Genomic DNA, 27,470 nt, shown 5'->3' on the forward strand with positions numbered 1-27,470 from the left:
TGGTTTTGAACAGGTAGCAAGAGAAGGGAGAGATTGCTCTTTTCCAGTAATTCTTCAGTCCCATAGATCAGCTGATAGTTGATACACTGAAAGCCTGCTTTAAAAGAATCAGACCCCCTTGCCGCTAAAAGCAGACTGCATTGGAATATTACATCCAAGAATTAGGGAAGAGACGCTGGATCGCCATCAGTTGCATGTGGTCAACAGGAGTTTGACATATCTTACCTTAATTCAATACCAATATCATTGAGGAGGTGTAAATTTTTCATTTAGAAAACTTGAGACAGAAGAAAAAACTGCATTTTCATTAATCAGAATAAAACCTTGGCAGAAATCTATTGATAAGATATAGGCAATGGCATAAAGGCTTCTGCGGTTAATACAGTATATTTGTTCCACAGGTAATAGAATGGAGGACTGACATATTTCTGAATTTTTCTGTTGTACATTCTCATTGTAATCCTAGGTCTTATACGTTATATCTAGAAATATGTCTGACTGAAGGCAATTTTTTATTTTTGAAAATGTTTGATTTTTATTTTGAAAAGTTTTTCCCCTTGGGGAGATTGCTTTGATATTAACTTGTAAATACTAATATGCAACTAACTATTATATCAATGAATAATTTTCATTATCTCCCTTTTTACAAAAACATATCTTGGGTGTGCTCACTGCATTTTGTAGAGTGGCTTTCCTACTGAGATTAAAGGATGATAATGGTTCTGTGAGACTTAGTTTGGTATAGTGGTTAAGGCATCACACTAGAAACTGGGAGACTGTGTGAGTTCTAGTCCTGCCTTAGACACAAAATCAGATGATCTTAGGCTACTCATTTTCTCTAAGTCCTATGAAAGAGGCAATGCAAACCACTTTTGAAAAAAAACTTGATTGAATGCCTGCAAGCTGTAGGAATCTGAATAGGAAAAAACAGGCTGAAGTTAAACCCAAGTAAGACAAGGTGCTACTTGTACATTGGGGCTCTCTGTCAGTACCAATGTGATCCTTGGATGGACATTATTCAATAAAAAGCAGGTTTTTAAATGGGGGGGGGTGTTCCTTCTGAACTCATAACTCCAACAGCATTTGGAAGGCATGCTATAGAAAGTTCTATAGCAGTGGTGGCTAACCTTTTTCTCCTTGGGTGCTGAAAGTTCATGTGCACACGCAACAGCACGTGTGCACCTGCCCACATCCATAAGGCAATGTGCCCCACCCCCCTGAGCATGCGCACATGACCCACCCACCCGTGCATCCATGCAACCCTCCCACACTTCTCCCACACATGCCCCATTTTGGGACTAGCAGGCCTCCCTGATGCCTCCTGGGACCAAAAATGGGCCGCAAGGGGGGGAGCGCCACACTCCCATATACCTCATTTTGGGTCTAGCAGGCCTCCTTAAACCCTCCTGAAACAAAAAATGGGGTGCAGGCAGGTGCTGCACCCCCACTCCCTGCGAGCATGACCCCCTGCCCCTGCGCACACAATCCCCCATCCCCTGCGCATGAATCTTCCATATGCGTGACAGAGACTTGAAAATCAGCTGGCTGATGGGAGGCACACAAGAATGCACAGTGGTGCTGAGCTGGGCTCATGTGCCCGCAGAGAGCGCAAATTTAGTTGTATGCCAATTGTGAATTTCCCTGGAGTAAAAGGACCTGATAACAGCAAAGTACTTCACATAACGCCGCCTCTATAGACTACTCATAAACTACAACTGTCCCAGAAGACCTTTCCACTATGCACACTTGAATTCTATTATTCATTTATTTTAATATCTGGTCCACAATGCAGCATTCATTTATTGATTGGCACAGATCAATAAGAGCATGCAATATCCATTTTCTGGAACAGAACTGGCACTGACTTCCTGTGCTGCTGCTTTAGACTGGCACTTTAACTATTACTCCATAATGGCTCTTTTAGCATATTTTAGCTTAAATTTATCTTATGACTTGGCACCAAAACATTTCTAAGACTATTTCTCTAGTTTCAATTTGTAAATCATATCCTAGTGGCCTCCCATTTCTGCAGTGAGGTGGCTGGAGCGATACAGTATTAATTTTCTATTACAGCCTCTCTGCACTGGAATAGCCTCTCCCTAGAAATTTGATCAGCTTCCAAGATGCTTTCTGAAAACTATTAAACATTATTGTAGCCAATATTTTGGGGTATGTAGTCATGCAAAATATTTTACTATTTGTATGTTAAGTGCTGCTTGTCTTCGTTTTAACTTATGATTTATTGTTACTCTATTGATAACACCGTGAACGTATTTATTGTATTGTTTGTCAATGTTGTGAATCGCTGAAGACTCTTCAATCGCAGCAGGTATGAATCGAATAAATTACATCCTTGGTATTTTACACTGGTAAAATACACCAACCAAAACAAGTACTAAAAACAAGTTCCATAATTCTTCCCATTTGGACAGTTGGGAATAATCGCCCGTGAATGGGGAGGATGGGAAGAGCCCGTCTAGCTTCTGGGGTTGAAGTCGTCATTTCTTTCTCCGACATTTTCCACAACTGGGAGGGTCACCTGCCATAAAAGGTAATTCTCGTGTTTAACACCAAAGTATTCCTAAAGGGCTTCACACGGAGTTATTTCTAACCCTAATATAAACGGTAAATGAATGGTAGAGGGAAAATTTTCGTTTTAAAAGGACTCCTCGCACAAAACAGATTCCCAAGACGAGCAGAGGCCCCCACCCAAAGGAAGGGAGGCGGCGGAGCCGTAGAGAAAGGAAGAAGAAGCAAGGCACTGGACGCTCGAGCGCGAGGGCGGGGCTTGGGAAACTTCGTCATTTCCTCTGCGGAGAAGGCTAGCGAAGAGACGGTTTGGCGTTAGAAACCACGGTTGGCGTCCAGCGCTCCTAAACGGGAGAATGAGCGACAGCGGGGAGCAGAACTACGGCGAGCGGGTAATATACAGTGCTTGCGAGCGCGGTTTAAGCAGCCTGTTAAATTAAAAAGAAAACGCATTTCGGCTTTTTTTTCCTTTTAAAGAAAAAGCGTCTTGACTTCCCTTTTCTCTGGGAGTGACGTGGAGCTAGAGGGAAAGACCTTGAAATGGGAGATAAACGGCTGTTCCTCCGGCCTAGCGTCCTCCCCCGTCTTAGCCTGAATCTTCTCGATTTGGCGCGAGAAAATGGCCCATCGTTTCCTGTAGAGAGGGTGCGCTGTGACGTGGAGCTCTATGGTGAGCCCCTCTCCCGACGCCATCTTGGGCAGTTGACCCGCAGGAACGCGCCGCCGCGGGGACAAAATGGCCGCGGAAGATTGGCAACCTTTCCTCGCTGGAATGCTATAGAGCGGATTTCTTTGCAAATGCCAATCGCCATCCGCGGTGTTTGCATCCAGATGTTTCTGATAGTTAAATATTTCATTATTTCCGCTTTACTGAATGGTGTTTCAGCTTCGCTCCAAATTTTAGCTCTTGCAAAGATGCATCCTGAATTCTTGTATAACTTGACTTGTTAACGGAAAAGCATTATCATCAAAGCCTAGCATAGCTGTATCGCAGCATACAAAGCGTTTCCTTAAAAAATACATTGAAAAATAATGTTCAGTATGGGTTCTTTGAATGTAAACTGAACATATCCTATTAGTGTTTGTGGAATAGAAAGGCAGAATAAGTGAGACTTCACCGAAGTAATAGATAATTTAAAAAGCTGAAATTTTTATTTCAAACTACACTGACTTCTCAAACAGCATAATGTTGGATTATCTGCTAATATAGCTGACTCTGAAACAAAGCAGAAAAAAATAAGGTTGTGCACAAATGCTGCACATCAACTGCGATACAGTATTTAATGTGTTAGGCTGCTGCTTTGCAGGGCTTCATTCAACATTACAGCAGGAGGAGGAGGCCACAGTCATTTTGCAACTTTTATAATTGAAAGTTGCATAGCAAAAATGTAGATTTTGTGCAAAAGATGAAGATGAAATCTGGAATTAAGGAAAATACTAAATCAGCTAAGCTTTTGAGGTGCATGTTTAGGAATTCTCTAATCCAGCCTTGGCATATATTAATATTTTAATCAAATTGGATTGCTGATTCAGAAAGAGAAATTGAGTAAGAAAATTGTTCCTTTCACCTTTTCTTTTCAGTTTTCTGCACCAACTAAGCTCAAGGGGGGGGGTGTAAAAATCATGTTTATATAGCCACCATAATTAACTTTTAAAGCATACTTTATGACTTTGTAGTTGTGAATCCTAAATATTACTGTTGCATTCAATAGTATCAATTTAGCACATATTATGATAAATGCATAGCTATAAATGAGTACCTAATAGGTACTTTTAATGTGTAAAATTGGCTACAGTAAATTTTCCTAATAGGCATGGTTTTCTTTTAGCACTACAGTTTTAAATTTGCTTTGATGTCACCTCTGTAGACCAAGCTATAGAGTAAAAAAAAATGCTGTTTTTTAAAAAAAAAATTCATTTCCTGGGAAGTTAACATGTTGAAAGTAGACAAAGGCATCCTCAAACCAAATTTGAGTTAAGTGGACATATCTATATAGCTTTCTCAGCGATAGTGCAAAAATCTTTCCATCGTTTTGTCCTTGAGATTTTCCCCCCAGCATCACACTAGTACTGCTTATTGGTCTTCCAATTAGGCCTAACTAATCATCTAAGCCCATATATATTGTACAATAGAATGAGCTCGGTGATGTTACATTAATTAGTAGTGTGTATGGAAATACTCCATCACCCAGTTCGTGATTGTCCCAAAGGTGATTTTTAAAAGGCAAATGAATTATCTTGGTTTTTTTCCCCTTGAAAACGTTTCACTTCTCATTCAGAAATGAAGAAGTTTCTTGGATGAGAAGTGAAACATTTTAAAGAAACCAAGAAAGTCCAGTTGCCTTTTGGAAAGCACCTTTGGGATGATTAATTAGTAATTTGCAGTGAAATAAAGAGAAATTGCTGTCCTTAAGAGAGATATATTCAATTCTTCATTAAGTTAATTTCTAAGATTTGCAAGTAATTGAATTTTGGCTCACAGGTTATGTCTTTTTTTAGGCTGAATGGTTTAAATATATTTTATACTATCAGAGTAGCCTCCACAGATAATTCTGCACTAAATTCTGTGGAATTTTTTTAACTTGGTTGCATAGTTGTGTGAGGACTACCTTTTGAAAAAAATGTTTCTAATTGTTCAAATTTGCTTCACAGAAAAATCTGACTTAAAAAAAACCCATTCTATGTAGCTGGAAAAGATGACTGCATTTTCTTTGCCAATATATTCAAAATGGGTCTATCAATATTGTTGAGAGCAAGGGCATGGTAAACACTTACGTAAATGGAAGCAAGACAAAGAATGCATAGTGGGAGGGTTTTACCTCCTGAAGAAAATTGCTAAACATGCTGCTAGCTGTGAATGCAATTACTGCAAGATAGAGATTAGTATGGCCACAGCCTTAGATAAATGCTGGAGGAAAGAGTAATGTGGAAGTGAAGGCATAGAAAATGGATAGATGGGAATAAAATTTTGAAGGTGTTAACTCTCTGGTAGTTAAACTGAAAGGGATGTGCCAGATCTGTGAAGACAAGGATGAGGGGTTCACATGTTCTTTTTTTGAAATCAATTTAAAAGTTTGTAAACTCGGCACTGAAAATTTAATACAAGAAAACTTTTCCTCAAAATATTTTTGAATGTTTAGTTTAACACTCACTGAGACTGCGGACTAAAAGAAATGTTGAAGTGCTTATAATCTCTGAATTTCAAAACAAAGTCATACAGGCTACTCTGTTCAGGCGTTCTCCTAATGTAGGAAGCAATCACACTATAGTACATTATGAAATTTCTGGTCTCTTCCCAGATTTAATAAAGTAAGGAAAGTGCAAATTGTACTGTAATAGAAGTCAACATTTTTAGTTGTGGCTCCCACAATTTTAATTCTGAATAAACATGTCTCTTAAAAACTGTAGAAATGTGTCCTGCATTGTCCATAAATCAAAATTTGGACTTATATTTGCTGAAACTCCTTACTATTAAAAATTCATCTTGTTTTTAAGATTTTTTTTCTTGATGACATTGTTTTTACACTTGATTCTTGCTTGTTGTTGGGATTAACTTTTAAAGATTAGGTTGATTGATTGAAAAATGAAGGCATCTTGTGGACCATTCTATTCCCTAAATAGTTAAAAAGGGGAAGATGGAACATTTTGAGATTACTTTCAGGCAAAGAAAAAAAAGGAGGAAATGATGTACTCTGCAGCAATGTTTATACCATGGATTATTGGACTTCTTACTGTAGCCAACTCAGGGTATTTTTCCTTAAAAAAATGAGCACCAGTTGTGCTTAGGCTACTCTGCATGTGGATTTCCATAAAAGAGCTGGATGAATAAATGGCATATTTTTGAAAATAAATTATACAGAGTTTTATCTTTCATATTTTACTCAATGATATTGGTCTGACTTGGGAATCACTTTGGTGGAAGAAAATGAATCTACATGAAACATGAAAACCATTAAGATTCTAGAGGAACACGCTTTACTGGTTTCTAGAAAGCTTTTGCTGCCAAAACCAAAGAGGGAATGCGTTTTAAAAGCAGATTATTTTTATGTGGAATGCAATTGTTGGCTCCCATGTAGCATAAACAGGTAATCTTTTTGATCAGTGAACATTTTCAGACTTTCAAAAGCACATCATGAATGCTGTTGCAAAACTGCTATGTAAATCTTGCTTTTCCACAAAATATCTGCAATGTCATGTCTGGGAACAAGGGGCCAAAATAATAAAAGATACCTAAAAAGTGACTGGGGGGTCTTCACAAGAAACCTTGCTTTTAAAAATGCTACTTTGTCCTTAAAGCTGTTTTTATGTTATGCTTTTGAAGCATACTTTGGAATCTTAAACAAAAATGTTGGTTGATTTTCTAAGTTTTTAAAAGTGAAAGGTTCTGCTCGCAGTCATCCATATAACAGTGCTAGAAGACAAGCTTTCCACTTTTAAAAACTTGGAAAATCAACCAGCATTTTTTTTAAGATTCCAAATTATGCTTTAAAAACATAACATAGAAACAGCTTTTAAGGACAAAGTAGCATTTTTAAAAGCAAGGTATCCTGTTTACTTGATTTGTATATAATACCATTCTTCCATCCATATAGAAAATGCATGTAAACGTGACATTTTATTTGTACTTATGTAAGCACCCTGCTGCCCTGCAGATATTTTGTCTACAATTCTCATGATGTCCCAACATCAATCACCAAAGTTGGATGTTGTGGAAATTGTAGTTCAGAATATTTGGAAGGAATTGGGTTGTTTCCATGTATTGAACTATATTTCATGTGCTGAAACCTTATTTTTTTTAATACAATTACAACTTATTTTTATTGCTTTATTAAATGTTTACATCTTTAGAAATGGTATAAAATCAATCTACATAATAAAAAGTGAACAAAATGAAAGTAAAGCAGTTAATTACAATAACCTCAAACTGCAGTAGAATTCATGGCATTCCATCTTATTTGGGCAACATTTTACTAAAGTGCTTCCAGAATAACCAAACCTTAACAAACTTCTGGAAAATTGTGAGGGGGCCACCTTCATATCTAGTAATTGTTCTGTTCTAATAGAGGGAGCACTCAAAAGTGCTGATTTCTGTGCCACTTCCTACTGGATATCATGGTGTATGTAAACATTCAGCAGGTGTTTTCTGCTTGTATAGATGGGGTGAGAATAGACTATCTTGAAAATATCTAGGCCATAAGACTTAGGGCTTCATAGGAGATAAATAGCACATTAACTAACTTAATTGCCAATGCAAATCCCCTAATATTGAGGTAAAGCCACAGTAAAGTGTCTGAGCCATTGCCTCATAGGCAGTTGCATTCTGCATCATCTGAGGTTTCTTAGTAGTCTTCCAGAGCAACCCCATATATAACAAATAGTAATCCAGTCAATGAGTATCAATACACACAGTCCTCAATTTACAGCCGTTCATTTAGTGATCCTTCAAAGTTATAATGGCATTTGACCGTTTTTCACATTTATGACTGTTGCAGCATTCCCATGGTCTTGTGATGAAAATTCAGATGTTTGACAACTGGCTCAGATATATGGCAATTTCTGGGTCATGTGGTCACCTTTTGCGATCTTCTGACAAGTAAAGCCAATGGGGAAGCCTGATTCACTTAACAACTACATTACTAACTTAACTGTGGTGATTCACTTAACAACTGTAGCAAGAAAAGTTGTAAAATGGAGCAAAACTCACATAACAAATGTCTCGCTTAGCAACAGAAATTTTGGATTCAACTGTGGATGTAAGTCAAAGACTACCTGTACCACACAAATGTTTCTATTCAGGGCCTTCTGTTTGAGAATTGGTCACAACTGAGTGCACTACACAGAGCTGAAAATGGCCTGTTTGTCTACAGGATACAAATCATTCTGTCTTTTGTTGAAACTGACACCAGTTTAGTGTTTATATTACATTTCCCATGATATATTTGATAGATAATCTTCAGTGTCAATCTGAACCTAGTATCTAATTCATTTTCCCTAAAACATGCTTAATTATAACACTTTGAACTTTATAGAGGCCTGCAGCTAAATACAGGTAGTGCTCCAGTTATGACCGTAATGGAGCCTGCTCATTACAGTTGTACGTTTGGGACAAACATTAAATGAACTGCATCAAGTAACAACCAGCCATCCCAATGCAATCATTAAATGAACATGTGGATTGTTAAATGGAGCATGGGATGCCTCGGGGATAAAGTTAATCCTGGGAGGCTTAGTCCAGGCACAGACCCACCTGCCTCAGTCCTCAAGGCCTGGCCCCTGAGATAATCTTTGCTTTGCTTCCCATCCCTTGGGTACCACGTGCAGGATCCTCCCTGCTGGTCGTTCACCTTTTAACATAGACCTCCTCCTGGAAGCTCTGTTGCATTGGGAATGAGAACAAGCTGCCGCCTCTTGTCCCTAGACGGTATGGCTGTAGCCTGTAAGCAAAAGCCACTTTCAGAGTAGTCATGAATTGTGGGCTCTTCAAAATGGTGCTTGCTTCTAGAAGGGGAGGAAAAGGAGCTTGTTCTTCCCTGATGCCTCCTGCTGGCTCCCACACATGCATGCTTCATAGTTGACTGTCTTGCCAGTGAGAAACTGGAAGGAAAATGCTGGGCTTGCCTTTTTTTCTTGGTTCTGCCACTGCATTTCCTCCTACTGAGATGCTCTTGCTTTTCTGAAGCAAAACAAAGAACCGTTTCCCACTCTTTCATAGCTTTCTAGCCTGATCAGTTGCCTGTTAAGAGACAGCAAACCCAGCCCTCATGGCTTTTGCTAGACTCCGGGAAGGGATTCTAGCATGTGGAAAATGGCAGTTGCTTCCAGGAGGTATGGGCAACAGGCCCATGGGCTGCAGGGTTACATCAGGGCAGGATAGGGGGAAAGGGGTGCTTCAATGTCTTTATGGGGAGGTCATAAGGGTGAATGACTGAAGGGTCGCTGCATCGTCATAACTTTGAAAGGTTCATGTGTAGTTTGGTGGCATCTGTCATAACTTTGAACGGTCCTTAAGTGACCTTGCATCTCAAGGAGTACCTGTATAAACTATGTCCATGATTTCAGTTCGTGCAGCTTATATGACACTAGTAAAAAACATTACATACTCCATATTTGGAGAGACGTTCAGGCTACTAGTTGCTGGGATGTAATTGTGTGAAAAGTAAGTAGCATACTCTGTCTAAATAAACACTGGTTCATTCATTCTCTAACATGTATATTCACCAGATTTTCCATTTTAATTCCATGGAAATAAACTATTTTGCTCAGTAACTTTCCAGTTTAGTTGCGCTATTTTTGTGTGCCATTCCCATAACTACATTCTTAATCTGTCATGACTGCTGGATATAATAGACATTATATAGGACTATTTGCAGTCATTTGTTATTTTGATAAAATTCCAAAATTATGAAAAAATATGGCCCTATTATAAAAATGAAAATGTAACTTGCTGAAGTTGTAAATGTATTGTGCTAGAAAATCTTGCATCGTTTTTGGAAAATATATTAAATATCAAAAATGATTTAAACTATATATTGTACATTTTTAAAAGATAAACCCTTTGATATTTATAGGTCATTTCCAGAATTATTTTTTAAATGAAAAACTTACACAAATATTGTAAATAAGTAAATCCTGTTTTTAACAAAATATTCGCTCCCTCTTTAATGTGAATACTTTTGCCAGGTCACATTTTTCAAATAAGCATTATGTATCAAAAATTTGTGAGTTGGGAATTTTTTCTGTTTTTGTGGGGGGTGGGGTGTTGAGGAAAGAGATGTACCAAGAAATTCAGGTGAGACACTGTATCTATGAACTTGCCTTTAGCAGTAACAAGGTATAGTTTTAGCCATTATCAGTGATGAGTGATAAAACTGAAATGTTGCATGAGAGCGCACATAATGTCCTTATTTAATTCTCCTAAGGCTTCCTGTGATGTTACATTTGTATTTTGTATATGGTACAGTAACAGTTGTATTACAGTATTTTTGTATTGTCCGTGCAAATATTGTAGGAACTAGATGTTATTTGTAAAAAGGAGAATTAAAATGAAGTAGTTTTAAAATAATTGATATTAATTATTTAACATAAAAGCTACCAAATTTTAAAATATGAACTTACAAGCTTGGAAAATACATTGCTTAAAACAAATGTATTTTCAGTTGTCATGACTAATTAAAATTTTAGCATAAAATTATTATTGTGACATATCAGAAGTCTGGCAGCACTTTTCTGACTTAAGAAATTTTATAAAAAGGCTTTTATAAGCTTTTACGCGCCTCAGTCCACTTCATTAGCTGCATTTCACAAAAGCTCACACAAGCATATGCTTTGCAATGATTTTCTTTTAGTCAAAAAGGTGCTGCCAGGGGCTTCCTGTTTTTTTTGTTTTTTGTTTTTTTTAAGACCACTCTTACATATGATAGAATTCTCCATAATTGCTGAAGAAATTAAAGCATATGCTATTGAGAAATAAGGTTCTTCAGTTTATCCATATATTCTGTCTCTATTAAAAATAGCTCAGTTGAGTGGAATTATGTAAATCATGATTTTGAAAAACATTACTAATTTCTAAATGTTAAATATGAAAAAATCATCAATATGCTAAATCCTCAACTATTTGGACATCTAAAGTAGGCCTAATAAGGAAATTTATAGCTGGTCAATCTTTTTCAATTGAATTGAAATTTTTCTAAAATTTAAAAAAAATACAGTCATAAACCTGGCATCACAGAACAAAACTGCATACTAATTAAAAGCCGTGCAAACACAAAGCATTTTTTCTAGTTTCAGTTTTGACACTAGATATCTATCCTGGAGTTTTAAATATTCTTCATCCTGTTCTTTTTTTATTAAGGTTAATGTTGAAGAAGGAAAATGCGGAAGTCGCCATTTGACAAGTTTTATAAATGAGAATTATTTGAAGCTCAGGAATAAGTGAAGCTGAAATTTGAAAAAAAAGAAAGTGAATGCATGCTAATTATCAGACCAGAAGTCCCACTTATAGAATATTGAGCAATTTGTGTGAAGTGGGGAAGATGAAAGAAGTCAGAATTTGAAACGGAAGAATGAAGAAAAGAAATAAAAATGAAGTTAAGATAAGAAGTAATCTGGAATCTGAAAGCACTACGCTAAGTAATTACTAGTCTGTTTATGTGTCCCTGTATATTTTGATAAACATGCATGCATGCATTATTTGTTTAATAGACGAAAAACACAGGGTTTTTTTTTTTTTAAAGAAGTGCTTAACAGGCAAAAAAAAAAAAATCCTAAATCTAGGCAGTTCTAGTGGCAACTGCCCGGACACATAATGGAGACAAAGAACTTTATTTTTCACCAGAACTTCTTTAGACTAAAATACTAAAGACACTGAACTTAAACTAAATATGCATTTTCTATACACAGGAGTCCCGTTCTGCTTCCAGAAGTGGAAGTGCTCATGGTTCTGGCAAGTCTCCAAGGCATTCCCCTGCTAGATCTAGATCCAAGGAGGGTTCAAGGCGATCTAGGTCAAAATCGAGATCGAGATCTGAATCTCGGTAAGCTTATGTGATGCATATTTTTGTTAAATTTATCTCAAATAAATTTAGCTATCTAAATACAAGTAAATACTCTTGCACTGATCTTAGTGACTGTATTCATGTAGTTTTCTTGGCAGTGTTAACATGAGTGATTTGCAATTATTTCCTTATGAGATTTATGTTTGCAAGCTTTCTTCTTAATTCTAGTGATCTTGGAATTTAGTTCTAAAATTTTCAGATGGTCCTCCGGTCATTAATGCCCAATTGTCATTTATATCTTGTTTAATTACTATAGATGTTCCTAGTAAATTTAATTGCTGAATTGTACATAAGCATAATATGGCTTATCTTAATTGAAGCAATGGGTGACTAAAGTCTTGCTAGGCAAATAAATAATATAGCTGGATCCTAATATAACTGGACCCTAGAGTTCATTACAGGTAGTTCTCAAATTACGGCCATTCATTCAGCAACCATTTGAAGCTACGAAGATACTGAATGAAAGAACTTACAACTGGTCCTTGAAGTTCCGATTGTTGCCATGTCCCTATGGTCACATGAACAAAATTCAGGTATTGGTAACCAGCTCGTACTTACTGGTTACAGCAATCCGTGGTCATCTGATCACCATTTCTGACCTTCCCTGCTGGCTTCCCACAAGCAAAGTCTGGGGAATCTAGCAAGGAAGATCACATTGCTCAGGTAAGTCTCCCTCCTGCCCCCTGCACACAACTTCCTTGTACTTGTGTGCATGACACAACCCTGGTCCCAGCCTTTCTGGCACCAGGAACCAATTTTGGAAGAGTTGTCTTCCACAGACCGGGGGTGGGGGTGGGGGTCATGTACAACCTTGATCCCGTGCATGCACAGATGAAACTTTCCTTCCTTGCCCACCGCTTGCACCCAAGAGTTGGGGACGCCTGCCCTCAGATCCACACAGCTTACTAAACATGAAAGAATCATCAATAAACTTAACTATTAGGAGTGAAAAACCTCCAAGACCTCTCCATCCCAGTGGCACCCTGTGCGCCTTGCCTTACTTCCTCCATTTTCAGCTTAGCGACTTGCACATCTTGAGTTACAACAATCTTGATTACTTTGCTAAGTAGTGCAGTCATCACATAACTGCATTACTTAATGATGGCAGTCCTGCTTTAATTGCAATCAACCTGAGGATTAGCTGTACACAAAGGTTAAAGTTTAATATTCTAGGACCTCTAGATTTAAATATGTCTGGTAATATGTAAAAAACATAACAGTATATGTGTACATGTATTTATATATGTACATATATGAACGTTCCACCATCAGAGAAGTGGATTCCAGAATTGTCTATGAAGTTAACATACCAACAGTAGAACAGGGAGAGGAGAGGAGTAAAAAAATCTGTCTTCATATATTTTTGCTTTGAAATTCCCAATGCCTCTTGGATTCACTTACACCAGAAACATATTGTAATTCAAATACATTTCTGATATACCCTTTTCCTATTAAGCTCTTCAGGAAAGTGCCTGCTCCAGGTTTCCTTCCCATAAAAAGTATAATTGAAGGCAACATAGGACCTTTGTTGCAGTATTGAACCTAGATCAATCAACTGTCCCACATTGCAGCGGAACAAAACTTTTAAGCAATTTGAGTGTTCTGCTGTAACTAACTTTGAGTTAGAAACTCAAACATTAGATTTTTATTGTGAACGTGGAGCATTTGCATTGTTGATTTTGTAGTTGAAATGTTTTGTGCATTGGTTCATTTCTTCTGTATTAACCTTGAGGTACGACGTAAAATCTGTTTTAGATTAGCCAATGTGACATGAAATGCTTTTATTGTCACTATTAGCCTTTTGCTCCCATCCTTTTTTGGAAGCACCTCCCATAGGCCACAGGATTATGTAACTAGAAATGTTGTGAACTCAATTTATTGGCCTTTTAATTCCAAAAAATATTCTTCCTGAGTCAGTTGAAAATGTTGGTTCTACCAATTCCAGAAATGCTTACAGTCTCCATTCTTTGATAGGAGCATTGCATCCATATATAGATGTTGTACATTTTAGTTCTAATATAGTAGCAATTTTATAGGTCCATTATTGAGATGTGTGTTTATTGTTCACTATGACATTTTTAATTTGCATGCTTTATAGATCCAGATCAAGGAGAAGTTCTCGCAGACATTATACAAGATCACGTTCACGTTCTCGATCCCACAGACGATCAAGAAGCAGATCTTATAGCCGCGACTATCGTCGCCGACATAGTCACAGCCATTCTCCCATGTCTACTCGTCGGCGTCATGTTGGCAACAGAGTAAGGCTGGGATGGCAGCAGTTGACCAGAGATAATTCAGCTGTGTGTGTCTTTGGAGGTTCTAAAGTTTTCAAATTACCCAGAAATCTTGTAAAGTTATAATTGTATTGTAAATAATGCTAATATTGTTAAAGTTGTATTGATTATAAATGTATTTAGTAAATTTTATTTAAAATAGATATTGTATACTAATGATTTTTATTATGTCTTAATTTACATCTTTGAGTTTGCTTTAAAGTTTGCTAAGACATTTTTAACTTAATGAGTCATGTCATGATTTTTTTCATATAGATTATGTATATAGTTTACTATATTTTAAGATGGAAAGCAGCTGTTGATAGTTCTACATTGTAGTGATTTTAATTATTCACTGCAGAAAAAAACATAAATTCACTAATATCAAATTTCCTGTTCTAACGAAAATGTCTTGTATAAACAAAAGAATTTCAGTAGAAGTATAGTAAAAAAAAAAAAAACCATTGCACAAAATCCTCTAATTCAGAGATTCTTAAGTCTTTGGGCAATGGACCCCTTTGAGAACATGTTGTAACTTATAGAGCCCTTTTAAGAAAACTTATTTAAAAGGATAAAATAAGATATATGGCTATAGATTGTATTATAGGGAAAAACATTTATACAGATAGTCCTCATTTAGCAATCACAATTGGGATGGTCATTAAGCAAACAGTTCTAAGACTGTGCTTAACGTTCTTCAGCTTTCATTTGCCTTACAAGTTGTCCTAGATTCATGATCATTCAATTATCAATTATTCAAAGCTATGTTGAGGTTGAAAAAAAGTACTTGCTGACCAGTCCTTGCACTTACTGCTCTTGCAGAATCTCCACATTCCTGATCACAATTTAGACGCTTGGCACCTGACATGTATTTATGACAGTTGCAGCCTCCTGGCATCAAGTGATCAGCATTTAAGTACCTTTCCAAGGAGCTTCCAACAAGCAAAGTCTGTGGGAGAAGCATGCATTGTTTAATGACCATAGTGATTTATGTAACAATGGTGATGAAAAATTTGTATAATCAGGCACAACTCACTTAATGACATAACACTTAGCAATAAATTTCCCATGCTAATTGGAATAAGTCAAACCTACCTGTACACATCTGCAACAGTCATAAATGTAAGTATTGGTTGTACTTTTTTGTCAACGGCGTGCCTACAAAGATTGCTAAACAAGGACTACCTGTACTCAAATATAGTTAATCAAAATTTTTAAAAAAATATATGTAATATATGTGTGTCTTAATTCATTAAATCAGTAAGAAAATACGGTTCAATTCAGCTAGAGGTTATTGAAAATAAAATTGTATTTTTTCCATCCATGGACCCTCTAAAATCTAATCACAAGTGTCCTTGGACCTTTAGTTAAAAATCCCTTCTCTGATCTAAAGAGACATGTAGTATTGTTTCAGTCAATGCAAAGCTGTTTCTGTATTATGTATCCGAAAGTGTCCCTGTTGATTAACAAACACTTATCTAAATCCCTACTGGGTGAAGAGATCTCATGTATGAGCAAATGTATTATGAAAAAAAGGAAGCTTCTCATGTCCAAACAAAAAGAAACATGCTGTAGTAATACAAAAGTGAATCATGTTAAGCATGAGAGATCACAGCTCCCAATAATTATCAGTATTTCTTAGTGTATTCTAAACTTAGTTTTTATGTTAATGAGTACAACAGAACATTCTAGTGATTTGGAGAGTATTCTGCTCTCTGCTTGCTTTTTTTGCTCTAGGATTGGCAGTTTATTATTTAATATCAAATAGATATTTTTAAATTGTATCGGAAAGTACTTTTTTTCTTTTATAGAACACTCACTTCTTATGAGAATTTCTTTTTTTTTTTTTTTTTTTTTTTATGCAGGCAAATCCAGACCCAAATTGTTGTCTTGGAGTATTTGGATTAAGCCTATATACAACAGAAAGAGATCTGAGAGAAGTATTTTCCAAATACGGTCCAATTGCTGATGTTTCTATTGTATATGACCAACAGTCTCGACGTTCTAGAGGATTTGCTTTCGTTTATTTTGAAAGTGTTGATGATGCTAAGGAGGTAAGGAATTGTCTTTATATTGAATTATATTAATGTTTGCAAAATCATGCTAATTAAAATTGAATAAACATTTTCCCAGAAGAAAAGGAATATATTTCCTGAACATAGGATCATGTTAATAGCTACGTATACTTTCTGTTTCTCCCTCATTTTACCTTCATCAGTTGTAAAGTATATTAGGGTTTAAGACAGTGCAGTTGTCCACTGAATTTTATGACTGAAGTAATTTCAATGCAAATTTGGTATTTAAATTGGTATATCATATTAAGAATATAGTTTTCTTTATTATGACATTCTGGATTTCTGTAAAGAGCTACCTAATTCTCTATTCTCTCTGAAATAAGTTAATTTGAGAGATAATTGGTCAGGTAGTCCCAATAATTTAATAGTAATTGTTAGGTAAGCTGTCCGATGGGAGAGCGAGTTCATTCAGAGAAGTGTTGTGAGAGTTGTGTTGGAGAACACACAAACCAGCATACAGAGACATTGCAGTTTAAATAGGCTTTTACTTTTGTGGAAATAGAGGTATCGGAGTCCATCAAATAGTCCAAGTCATACACAGATAAGACAGTCAGTCATCAATGTCTTTCAGTTAATGGATAATCCAAATAACATAGTCCATAATCATACAGACAGTCCGGTATTCAAAATTTGCTAGCAGTTGCAAAACTTACAATAGACAATAGCTCACGGCACTTTCTAACGGCCAGCTTCCAAAAACACTCAGATCAGATCAGCCCAGCATCTAACAGTGCGAACAGTCATTTTGGCTCCCTCTTATGGCCGATTGAGGAAAACAGCAACTAATCACATGTTACAGTATGATTTAAAGAAACAGGTATAGCATTGTTACATGATGTATATATTGCCAACCCAACTGTTAGATTATATTCCTAACAGTAATTGTAGGGATTTGAACCCTATTTGATTATGTCCTGTTTTGTTCTGTTGTGACACAAATAATTTTGTATATTACAAAATGTTTCATTCTTACATCCAGCATAATCTTAGCCTTCTTTCATGATAGAAAAATTGCAAATTTTATGAAAATAAGACCCAGGCTACGATGAATAAATTCACAAGAAATTGTATAAGTTATGACACCTCCCTCCCCCCCCCCAAAGCAGATAGTATGGGTGGTTTTGCAACATTGTTAAAGCTACCCTGATAGGTTTTCCACTCCAGCTATTAATTTTATATCTAGTTGTGATTAAGTTAAATTTATTCTGCAATATATTTTACATCCTCATTTAGGCAAAAGAAAGAGCCAATGGAATGGAGCTTGATGGGAGAAGAATCAGAGTTGATTTCTCAATAACAAAAAGGCCCCACACACCTACTCCTGGAATTTATATGGGGAGACCTACTTAGTAAGTTTGTGTCTCTTAATTCATTGGGTCAAGGTTTCCAACAAGTAATTCCATATTTAATGTTATATATGGGTAGTTTTGAATATAGAGAACAGCATTCTGTACCAAATAATAACATTCAAATTTAGTATACAAGCTACAATTATGAAATCAGTTAAACCTTTTAAAATATGATTAAGCATAAGTTATTTTGCATTTTTGCAGAATTGTTTTAGAAAGTATTATGAGTCCTTGTGCTCTCTGAGCTATGTTGTTTATTTTCAAATGTTTCATAGCCAACTAGGTAACATCTTCACTGCTAGACAGGAGTGCGGCATTTGGACCACTTTTACATACAATAGCTTTCCCTGTTGGTGAGGGTATTATTTTCTCCTTGGTATTTCCTCGATTAGGCTATTGGTTGCTGCTTGATTGTTTGGTGCTAATCCCCGATTTATCTGCATGTTGATTGCTGACAAGGAGATATTCTGAGCTTTTTGTTTACTTTTTAGCTTTTTATTGACTTTTGAATACTATGTCTATTTATCTCCTTGTGTTATTGATGCCTCATTTTTCTGAGTGTCAAGCTTCCTCCTTTTACCGAGCACCGTGCTACTGAACCTATGGCATACGTGCCATAGGCGGTACACAGAGTCATATTTGCCGGCATGGCAGCCCTCTGCTCCAGCGCACATGTATGTCCCGCCCAGCTGATTTTCAGCCTTTCATGGTTTGTGTTTGTGTTCATGGATGTGCTCTGCTTGTCTATATAATGGCTGTTGCAGTCTTTACACTGTATTATAGATGACCCCAGGGTTTTTTTCTCTTTGGGCTAGTGGTTCTTTTAGTTTAATCAAGATGTTTTGGAAGCTTTCATTGGTTTATGTCTTACTGCGATTCTCTGTGGTTGTAATAGTCTTGATTGTTTTTGAGATGTTTTTGATGAATGGTAGTGTTGTCTTTTTGTATCTTGTATTGGTTGTATTGTAATGGGTTGAATAGTTAAGCACTCTGATAAATTTGCTTGGTTATCAATTTGTTGGAAACTGTTCTGTGTTGCTGCAGTGCATTTGTGCTTGTCTGAATAATGTTCTTAGATAGCGTCTCTTGAGGGAGGTTGGGTTGTTAATTATTTAGTGGAGCACTTGTTAGTTTGAGTGGTTTTTCAATAGACTTATATTTTTAATTTGCTGCCATTTCCACTGCTAATGACCAGTATGTTATTGTTTTCTTCCTCTCATGAATGTTACTCCTTTGAAGATGTTGATTGTTTCAAGTTTCCTCTATTTTTCATAAAGACAAATGTATCATGTATGGTTGTGTGTGGATGGGTGTGGATGGGTGTGCTGTAGCTTCTAGACACTGGATTACAGTCTCTGAGAATGGTGATCCCATGGGCATTGGTTTTCCATAAGTAGGAAATAATTATCATGAGTATTCAAAATATGAAGGTGATTATGTGTGCATACTGCAGATATAGACATGAACCTCTGTATTCTTTTCAGATAGAAATATTTTACATTTGAATCTCTTTACACCATGTTATGTGTTGTAGTGATACTAAGGCCTTACTTACAGGATGATGCTCCAAACATAACTGCCTCTGACAAGACTTTCAGCTTTAACAATATCACAAGACAGGCAGGCAGGAAAGAATTATTAAATTATTTAAAAAACCATGATATTATATTGCAAAACAGCTCTCATTCTCTTTTGCTATCCTAATTTCATAGTCTCTGTGAAAGGGGAGTCAAGTGGCCTAGCAGTTGAGATGCTGGGCATGGCCACCAGAAGGTTGATAGTGTGAGACCCAAAGTACCATGCAAACGCAAGTAGATAAATACAGTAGGTGCCAGTTTTGTGGAAAGGTAACAGAGTTCTGTGCAACATGGCATATAGTTATGCTGGCCACATGACCACAGAAGCCTCTACAGACAACACTGGCTTTCTGGGCTAGGAAACTGAGCTGAGCTCCATCTCCTACAGTCAGATATGACTGGACAGCGGAATCCTTTACTTTTTTAATTAAAAAAAAATATAGTCTCTACAACATGTCAAGCTGTAATATGTTCCTACAACTGACAAGCAGAATGCTGTTGTATGTTCTACTTATACCTGATTATCAATCATACAACTAACAAACCATAAACTGTTCTACCAAGATTAGTTTAGCAAATCAGAAATGAAAAATATATTTGTTTGTACAGTGTGATAAACAAGCTGGGGATGGATTTATCCATGGCAGATTAGGCAACATGCAGCAGCAGGCCAGTCAATCATAAGGCTTGACAGAGAACTGTATTTGAAGAGAAAATTATTAGACCATGCCTCAAATGAATGCATATTTTTCAGGAATACACACTAGTAATCATATTAGCACAGCCAAAGATACACTTCTAATACTTTCTTCAAGGCATGCCTATTATATGTTCCAAACTACATTGTGTTCTTTAAACCTGGATCAGCGCACAGCCCTAGATTTTTATTGAGTTATATCACAGCTTTCTGTGTTTTACAAATGTGAATGTGAGACCCACAGAACATTCTGTTTTGGCTGCAGTAACAGTCTTTGACTAACTACTATAATGAAGCCTCCCCATCATGATCATAAGTTGTGACTATTGTAAAATGGGACAGACATATGACCATCCTGATTTTACAATCTTTTTTGCACCATTGTAAAGTGACCGGCATAGTCATTAAGCAAGCCAATAGTTCACTATGGGCTCAGGTTTGCCAAAAACTGGAAGTATATGCCAGTTTTTTGGCAAAACTGTTGTAAAACAAGTGACATGACTGCAGGACCCTGCAAATGGACATCAAACTACTGACCGGCAGGACTTTGAATCTGGGTTGTAAGTAACCCCAAGGTATGTCCATTGTAACTTAGAAAAGTTGCTAAGCAACCATCTTAAGCCAAGGGCTACATGTATTTTATCTTTCCCAGCTGATATTCATTGACATGCATATTTTTAAAACTTAAGGTTGACGGTAGAGTTCTATGATTTTGCATATCAGTCTGCAAATCCAGTATTGAGTAGGGAGAATCAAGTCAGCTTGTTTCTTAAGCCACATTAATAGCATAGTACATATAGTAGATGTTTCATTATGTATTTAGCGCCTTGTGAACCCACAAAAAGCTTTAAAATCATTCTTATCTGGAGATACAACAATGACCTAGGGTTGAAAAGAAAGTTAACACATAAGATGTGACTGCAATTAATATAACTGCCTTCATAGTGCAAAACTTAATATAACTGTTAAACATATTTTTCTGATATTATAGAAGTATTTTATATGTCTTGATATTACATTTTTAACATATACTATATTATCTGAGCACTTTTTGATAGAAAAATGCTTTTTACTTTCCTCTATTATACATATATATAAGCCTTTTGTCTTTCTAATACTATATTATATATACTTCCCATTTAGTGGTAGTTCCCGACGGAGAGACTATTATGACAGAGGTTATGACAGAGGCTATGATGACCGTGACTATTATAGTAGATCATACAGGTGAGTCTGCCTGCCTGTTTATCTCAGTCCCTCCCTCCCCCCCCCCGCCCACCTCTATTGCCTCTGTCACCCTCTCCATCCCTTTTTTCTTAACAGTACTGATGTCTTCCCAAATCTATTTAATTAGTTGTTTGATAAGATTGCATATTCTTCAGAACTGCAATTTATTTATATGGCTGCCCAACTTATGAAACACAATTCAGAGTTACTCACAATAACAATAAAAAACAAAAGAACAATACAAGAAAAACCCTCTTCCAACACAACCATTTCCAGGCTTCAAATTCACACTATCCCAGCACATGGGAGAAGGGCCTTCTAGAGGGTGGGGGCCTGCCAGACTTTGGGGGAAGAATGTTGTAGAATGTAGAAAAGGCACAATTCCTAAGTACCAGTAAATGGCAATATTTAAGAGTAGGAACCTAAAGCTTGCTCGCTCTAATCAGGCTGACTCCACGAATGTAGGACTTTAAAGGTAGTAGCTATCGTCTTGAATTACACCTGAAAAAAACCCTGGGAATTTTGTGCACCCTGCACAGTGGCAGTCTATAATGGCAAACCTAGGAACATACAGTGCAGTATATGCCACCTCACTCTGGACCAATTGTAACTTTTGGGTTGCTTTCAAGGTCAATGAGTCAATAGTCCAACTGGGAAGTGACAAAGGCATGAGTGATTATAAGCAAGACCTAGTCCAGGAATGGATATGATTGGTATCCCAAGTGAATCTGTGCAAAAAGCCTCTTAACCATGGCTACAACCTGCTTTGTAGGTAGAAGCAGTAAATCCACAGGGATACCAAATTGCCAACTCTGTTCAGAAGTGTGCTACCCTATCAAGAGTCACAGATAACCCAGCAGCAGACCAGAGGGGGGCCAAGTATCTAAAGCCACTCCCAAGTTGATAGGATTGAATCAGAACTGTTTCCTCCCCATTCAGGTCTTCACAACTTTTAGACACTGGTCACACCACCTCAATCGGCTAACCAGAGCTGGAGATGTATAATCCCATGTTGTTGAATGACCCCACCCAGCAATTCCATGTAAATGTTAAAGAACAGTGGGAGACCAAGCCTTAAGGCACCCCATGCTTCAGGGGTTTAGGGTTAGGTTTCCCCCACTCAACACTTGACTGGAAACTAGACACAGAGGAAGGAGAACAACCACTACAGTATCTCCCAATCCCAAGATACTGTTGTCATGCTAAGAAATCTAGGTGGTTGCATAGCTGAATACAGATCATCTGCAAGTGTGACTAATACCATCTCTCAAGTGTGCCCTAGGCTGATTGAGACTAAAAAGAATTTTGATAAACCTTCATTCACAGCTCTTTGCAGCTGAATTCTAAAGAAGGGAAATTCTATTTTGGATCTTGTTTTGGGTAAGAGTGATTTCCAATTACACAAAATGTAGAAGTGCTTAAAACTGCTTATGTATCATTTGCACTGATACCTCACCAACAGTTGTTTGAATATAAAAGTATTGCTTATATTCTATCGTGTGAGGTGTGTGTATACCAAATTATTGATTATATTCATACAGATAGAATAAAGTCATCTTAAAACAGTAGTTATTGCCAAGGAAATACACATTTTTTCTATATGCTTTTATCATTTTTAATATTGTAAGCTTTCTAGTGGCTTGTATTTGAGATGGGCAGCCCTATAAATCTAAACAGAATTGATTTTCTGTTTGCAAGGGTTTTGATAAAAGCCAGCTCATGGATACTGTGCCTGAATTTTTCAGCTATATATTAATAAATATTCAAAAATAAGTTATGTCTAAATATTAGCAAATAATAGAATGTCCCAACATAATATTTTAAGAAAATGATTTAATATTTGGGGTTCTTTAGTTTAGAAAAAAAGCAATGGAGTGGATGTAGGTAGTTTTTGCCTTACAACCATAATTGGGATTAGAACCTTTGTAGCTAACTGAACCAGTCATTAGGGGGATTGGCCATTAAGTGCCATTTAGCAATGGGAGTTCTATTAATCCCAGTTGTGGTTGTTAGGGGAACTCACACCTCTCCTGTCCTTCTACAAGAGACCAGCAACTCCCTTGTCAGCAGTGAGAGGAAGGAGATGGCGAAGGTCAGCTGGGAAAAATAAATGTAGGTGGAGTGAAGTGCAGAGTGACCAAAGGGGCAGAGATTGGGGTTGGGGTGGGGGGGCTGACAGGCAGGGAGTGTTGAAGTGCATATTGCAGTCATAAATGTAGGCAAGCATCCAAATTTTCATCACACAGCCTCTGGATGAACAGTTAAGAAGGATTACCAGTAAAATAGGCTTGGTGTAGAAAAATTAAATAGTTTTTCTCCCCTTAAAATAATTAAGGCCAGGATTTTTAAAAGGAGACTTGACAGATTCATGAAAGATCAGGTTATGAGTTGTTTGTGATACTGTTGTTTACTGCCTCCTGAGTCATAGGTAATATGCCTTAAATATAGGTAATCTTTGATTTAGGACTACAATTGAGCCCAAAATTTATGTTGCTTAGCGAGACATTTGTTAAATGAGATTTGCCCTATTTTACAACCTTCCTTGCCACATTTGTTAGCTTCCCCTTGACTTTTCTTGTCAAAAGGTGATCACATGATCTCTGGATATGGCAAGTGTCATAAATATGAACCAGTTATCAAGCCTTTGAATTTTGATCACAAGGCCATGGGGATGCTGCAATAGTTGTAAGTGTGAAAAATGCTCATAAGTCACTATTTTCAGTGCCGTTGTTACTTGAACAGTCACTAAATGAACTGTTGTAAGATGAGGGCTACCTGTATTGCTTGCTGGAGTTAATAATTGATGTTATTGCTGTCCAGTTCAGGCATAATAATGTTTCCTAATATATTCACTTGGACACCAAATATTGGGTCAAATAAATTTACAGTCTGATTCAGCAGGATTTTTCTGTTATTCTTATAAAGTATTCCAAGCTCTAAATACCCCATTCAAATTAAAGCAATTGTCCTAATTTAAGAAAGGACCTTTTTGAAGGATGAAAATTTCTGGGATAGTTGGAACAGCATTGGAACATTTTATTAAAAATAGAATATCTATGTTGAGCTTGAAACAAAGGATTTAGGATTCATCACACTTTCTGTTCAGAGTATTTTGTTGCATCAGTGGCTGTTGCTATTATGCAGTTCATTTTATATTTTCCAATTCCAGGACTTTTTTCCCCTACATTATTCATTTATATCAGTTATTTGTATTTTGTGACTTTAACAAAACTTTTAAAAAATATTCTTATCCTTTCACAGAGGAGGTGGAGGTGGAGGAGGATGGCGGGGTGCCCAAGATAGGGATCAGATGTACAGGTATGTTGAAGGATTTTGATGTTTTTTAAAATATGCAAGCGATTGTGAAATGGGAAACTTTTGGGCAGTGGTAAAAAATCTATATGGAGGGGTATCCTTAAAGCCATGACTGTTTTATTCACCAGTACTGTTTTACCCAGAATATTTTCAAATAAATATTTTGATCTAGCTATATTAAGAAATGGACACAGATCATTGTTACATCTTATACTACCAGATTGAAGTAGTCATTTTAGTTAAAACACTTATGTGGTTCAAAATATTATTTTGCCACATTTAAAATTAAAATGCATTATATTGAGCAATCTTATCATTTCCAATTTCTAGTTGTAATTCATGTATATGCTACTCAACGTTAATTCAAATGCAGTAGCAATAACATTACTGTTTGGGCTAAAAACTAGCTTTAAAGTTAACTTATAACTTTCTTCCTCGCTTATCTGATTTGATGTCTACTATACAATATTACTAAGCAGATTGTAAAAATAGCAGCATTTAATAATAACTAGACAACCAGTGCCCCTTTGGGTCATTTTTCCAGAAGATATTTTCTTACCTAAACAGAAAAAGAATGACCAAGGATGGACAAAAAAGCAGTGGGAGCAGGAGCGACTTCCAACTTCCTGCCAGCTTTCCTATTAAGTTTCTTTGTGGAAATCTGGCAGGGAGCATTGGAAATCCATTCTTCTTCCTTAGGAGGAGGTAAGTGGCTGAGAAAATGGAAATCACACCACTAGAGCAGCCAGTAGCACTGGAGCAGCTACAACTTTTCCAAATTTCATTACTTCGGTCTCACACTTTGGATGCATTCTGTAGGTTACACCATTTGAGGTACCTGGGTTCAAAAATCGTTGCCCTATGATGTACCATTTCCCCCAGTTAAAGATCACAATGAGAGTTTTAGTAGTAAATAGATACATGAACTAGTAGATTTGAAACATCCATGATGATCCAGTGTTCTTGTGTACTGTCCTTGATATACGTAACTATAAAGGTTATTTGTAGCAGTGCAAGTTTGTGGGTATATCCATAGGCACGTCATCACTGTCACATTTTTTTGTGCAGGAGAAGATCACCATCTCCATATTATAGCCGAGGGGGTTATAGATCCCGTTCCCGGTCTCGATCCTACTCACCTCGTAAGTAACAAGTTGAGTTGAATATAATTTTGTCATTACAAGCCAGTAGAGTTAATGCGGGCCATAGCAGTATATAAATATAAACCTATAGTAAACTCCTTGAACTGAGAGCTGTGCAAAGCATTTGAAAGCTATGCTTTACAAAGAATAGTAATACAAGCAAAGAGCTAAAGCTCTGGTCTCAAAGAGACCAGCTACATCCCTCAGAAGCATATTCATACCAAAACAGATCATAGGCATGTGGGGACAGAATTTAGAGTTGCCTGCTTTAATCTTTTGATGAGTAGTGTTGCCGTAACAAGTTTGGAAAGCATTTCTAGAATACTGAGTCACAAAACTCATGTATCTCTGCTGATTTCATTATCTCCATTATCTTCAGTTATTAAAAACAATGTTTATCAGAACTTTGAATTAATTCAGTTGTATCCAAATGAAATCAAGCAGTAGTTTTATTAGTTGGAGGCCGTTTTTTTGCACAAGAAATCCTCAGAACGTAATTGGGGAAAAACTTAACATTTGCCCTTAATTGGACAGTGAGTTAATCTAATATTTTTAGAAAGTGTAATTGATTTCTGTTCCTGTTATTTAAAAAAATATATCAGTTGTGTTTTCTGTTTTTTTAAAAAAACAGATACATTACTGCTAAGTTTTTGTCTGTTTTCAAACAACCTCCTGCTCTCAGTTGTCTTCACCTTGACACAGAAATGTTCTTTTGGAAAGAAAATATTTTAACTATTAAATTAATCAGTGTATCTTTTACTATGAACCCCATTGTTATATATGTATGTGTACATGTACTAATTCTTGTTCCTCAAGGGTTCCTAGGTGGCATAGTGAAAGTTTTAGACTTATATTCTTGATTCAAATGATACCTCAATAAACAGAATATGTTGTTGGAATAACACCAACAAAGTCTTGTTTTCTTGGTTAAATTTAGATTCATATTAAAATTAATCATTTAAAAGTAATATTTTAAAGAGACCCTTTGGATCCAAATAGAAATTTATACTGTTACTGAATTGGATTAAGTTAAATGCATAAACCCATTTTGCTTTTGAATATGCAGGCATGATTCAAAGTCCGCTTTTCTTGCAATGTATCACACAAATATTCTCTAGATTACCAAAATATTTACAGAATAGTAGGAAATGCCACAGCAGTTTATTGATCCTCTCCTCTTTATTAGCATTCACATTTTGCAAACAGGAGAGGAAATCTGAATCTATGCATAAGGGGAAAATGCCTTCAGCACTTTTCCAATATTCTGTATTATTTCTCCAAATAGTATACTTTATAAACTAACAATGTCTTTTGACAGAATTACCAAGATGCAAAATTCTAACTGGCTTCTTTCTGCATTGCAGGTCGCTATTGAAGTGAAAAAAACGAAGACTTTTTAGCTGCAAACACTGCAGTGTGATTGCATACTTGTTATTTTTGTTCAGTTGAATGGTGCCTAGTGAATTAGGTGACTTTTACACCTTTTATGGAGAATATTTTGGTGAAGTTTTAAGGTGTTGTACCATTCTGCATATTTGTGTAGTTGGTGCTTTGTTCAGAATTGTGTTTTTGAGAAGAGTATGTCTTTCGCATGTGTTTAGTCTGAACTTTGCAGAAGGATTTCTGTTATCTAAATTCTTCGATTTTTTTCAGTTTTTAGGGTATTTTGAAGATCAAAACCTGTGTAAGATGCGTTGAACTGGTGGCATAATAAACATTTTTTACTTAC

At 36.5% G+C, this 27,470-nt stretch overlaps 1 protein-coding gene across 4 annotated transcripts; it reads left to right on the plus strand.

Annotated features, from left to right (window-relative positions):
• Positions 1 to 2,784: 2,784 nt before the first annotated feature.
• On the plus strand, positions 2,785 to 27,470 carry TRA2B (transformer 2 beta homolog). Of its 4 annotated transcripts, none has more exons than XM_014060920.2 (9): positions 2,785 to 2,921; positions 11,929 to 12,062; positions 14,182 to 14,386; positions 16,225 to 16,413; positions 17,668 to 17,783; positions 21,201 to 21,284; positions 24,546 to 24,602; positions 25,668 to 25,741; positions 27,106 to 27,470. In XM_014060920.2, exons 1-9 carry the CDS (start codon positions 2,886 to 2,888, stop codon positions 27,114 to 27,116), a joined length of 906 nt encoding a protein of 301 aa, XP_013916395.1. In that variant the 5' UTR covers positions 2,785 to 2,885; the 3' UTR covers positions 27,117 to 27,470. The 4 variants fall into 4 exon arrangements, with proteins under 4 accessions (XP_013916395.1, XP_013916397.1, XP_087581713.1 ...); XM_014060922.2 differs by having other exon boundaries at positions 14,182 to 14,344; XM_087725587.1 differs by lacking the exon at positions 25,668 to 25,741.

This window comes from Thamnophis sirtalis, unplaced genomic scaffold (assembly GCF_051295495.1).
Source record: "Thamnophis sirtalis isolate CommonGarterSnake01/CBP01778 unplaced genomic scaffold, rThaSir2_p1.2 scaffold_11, whole genome shotgun sequence".
Lineage (NCBI taxonomy): Eukaryota > Metazoa > Chordata > Lepidosauria > Squamata > Natricidae > Thamnophis > Thamnophis sirtalis.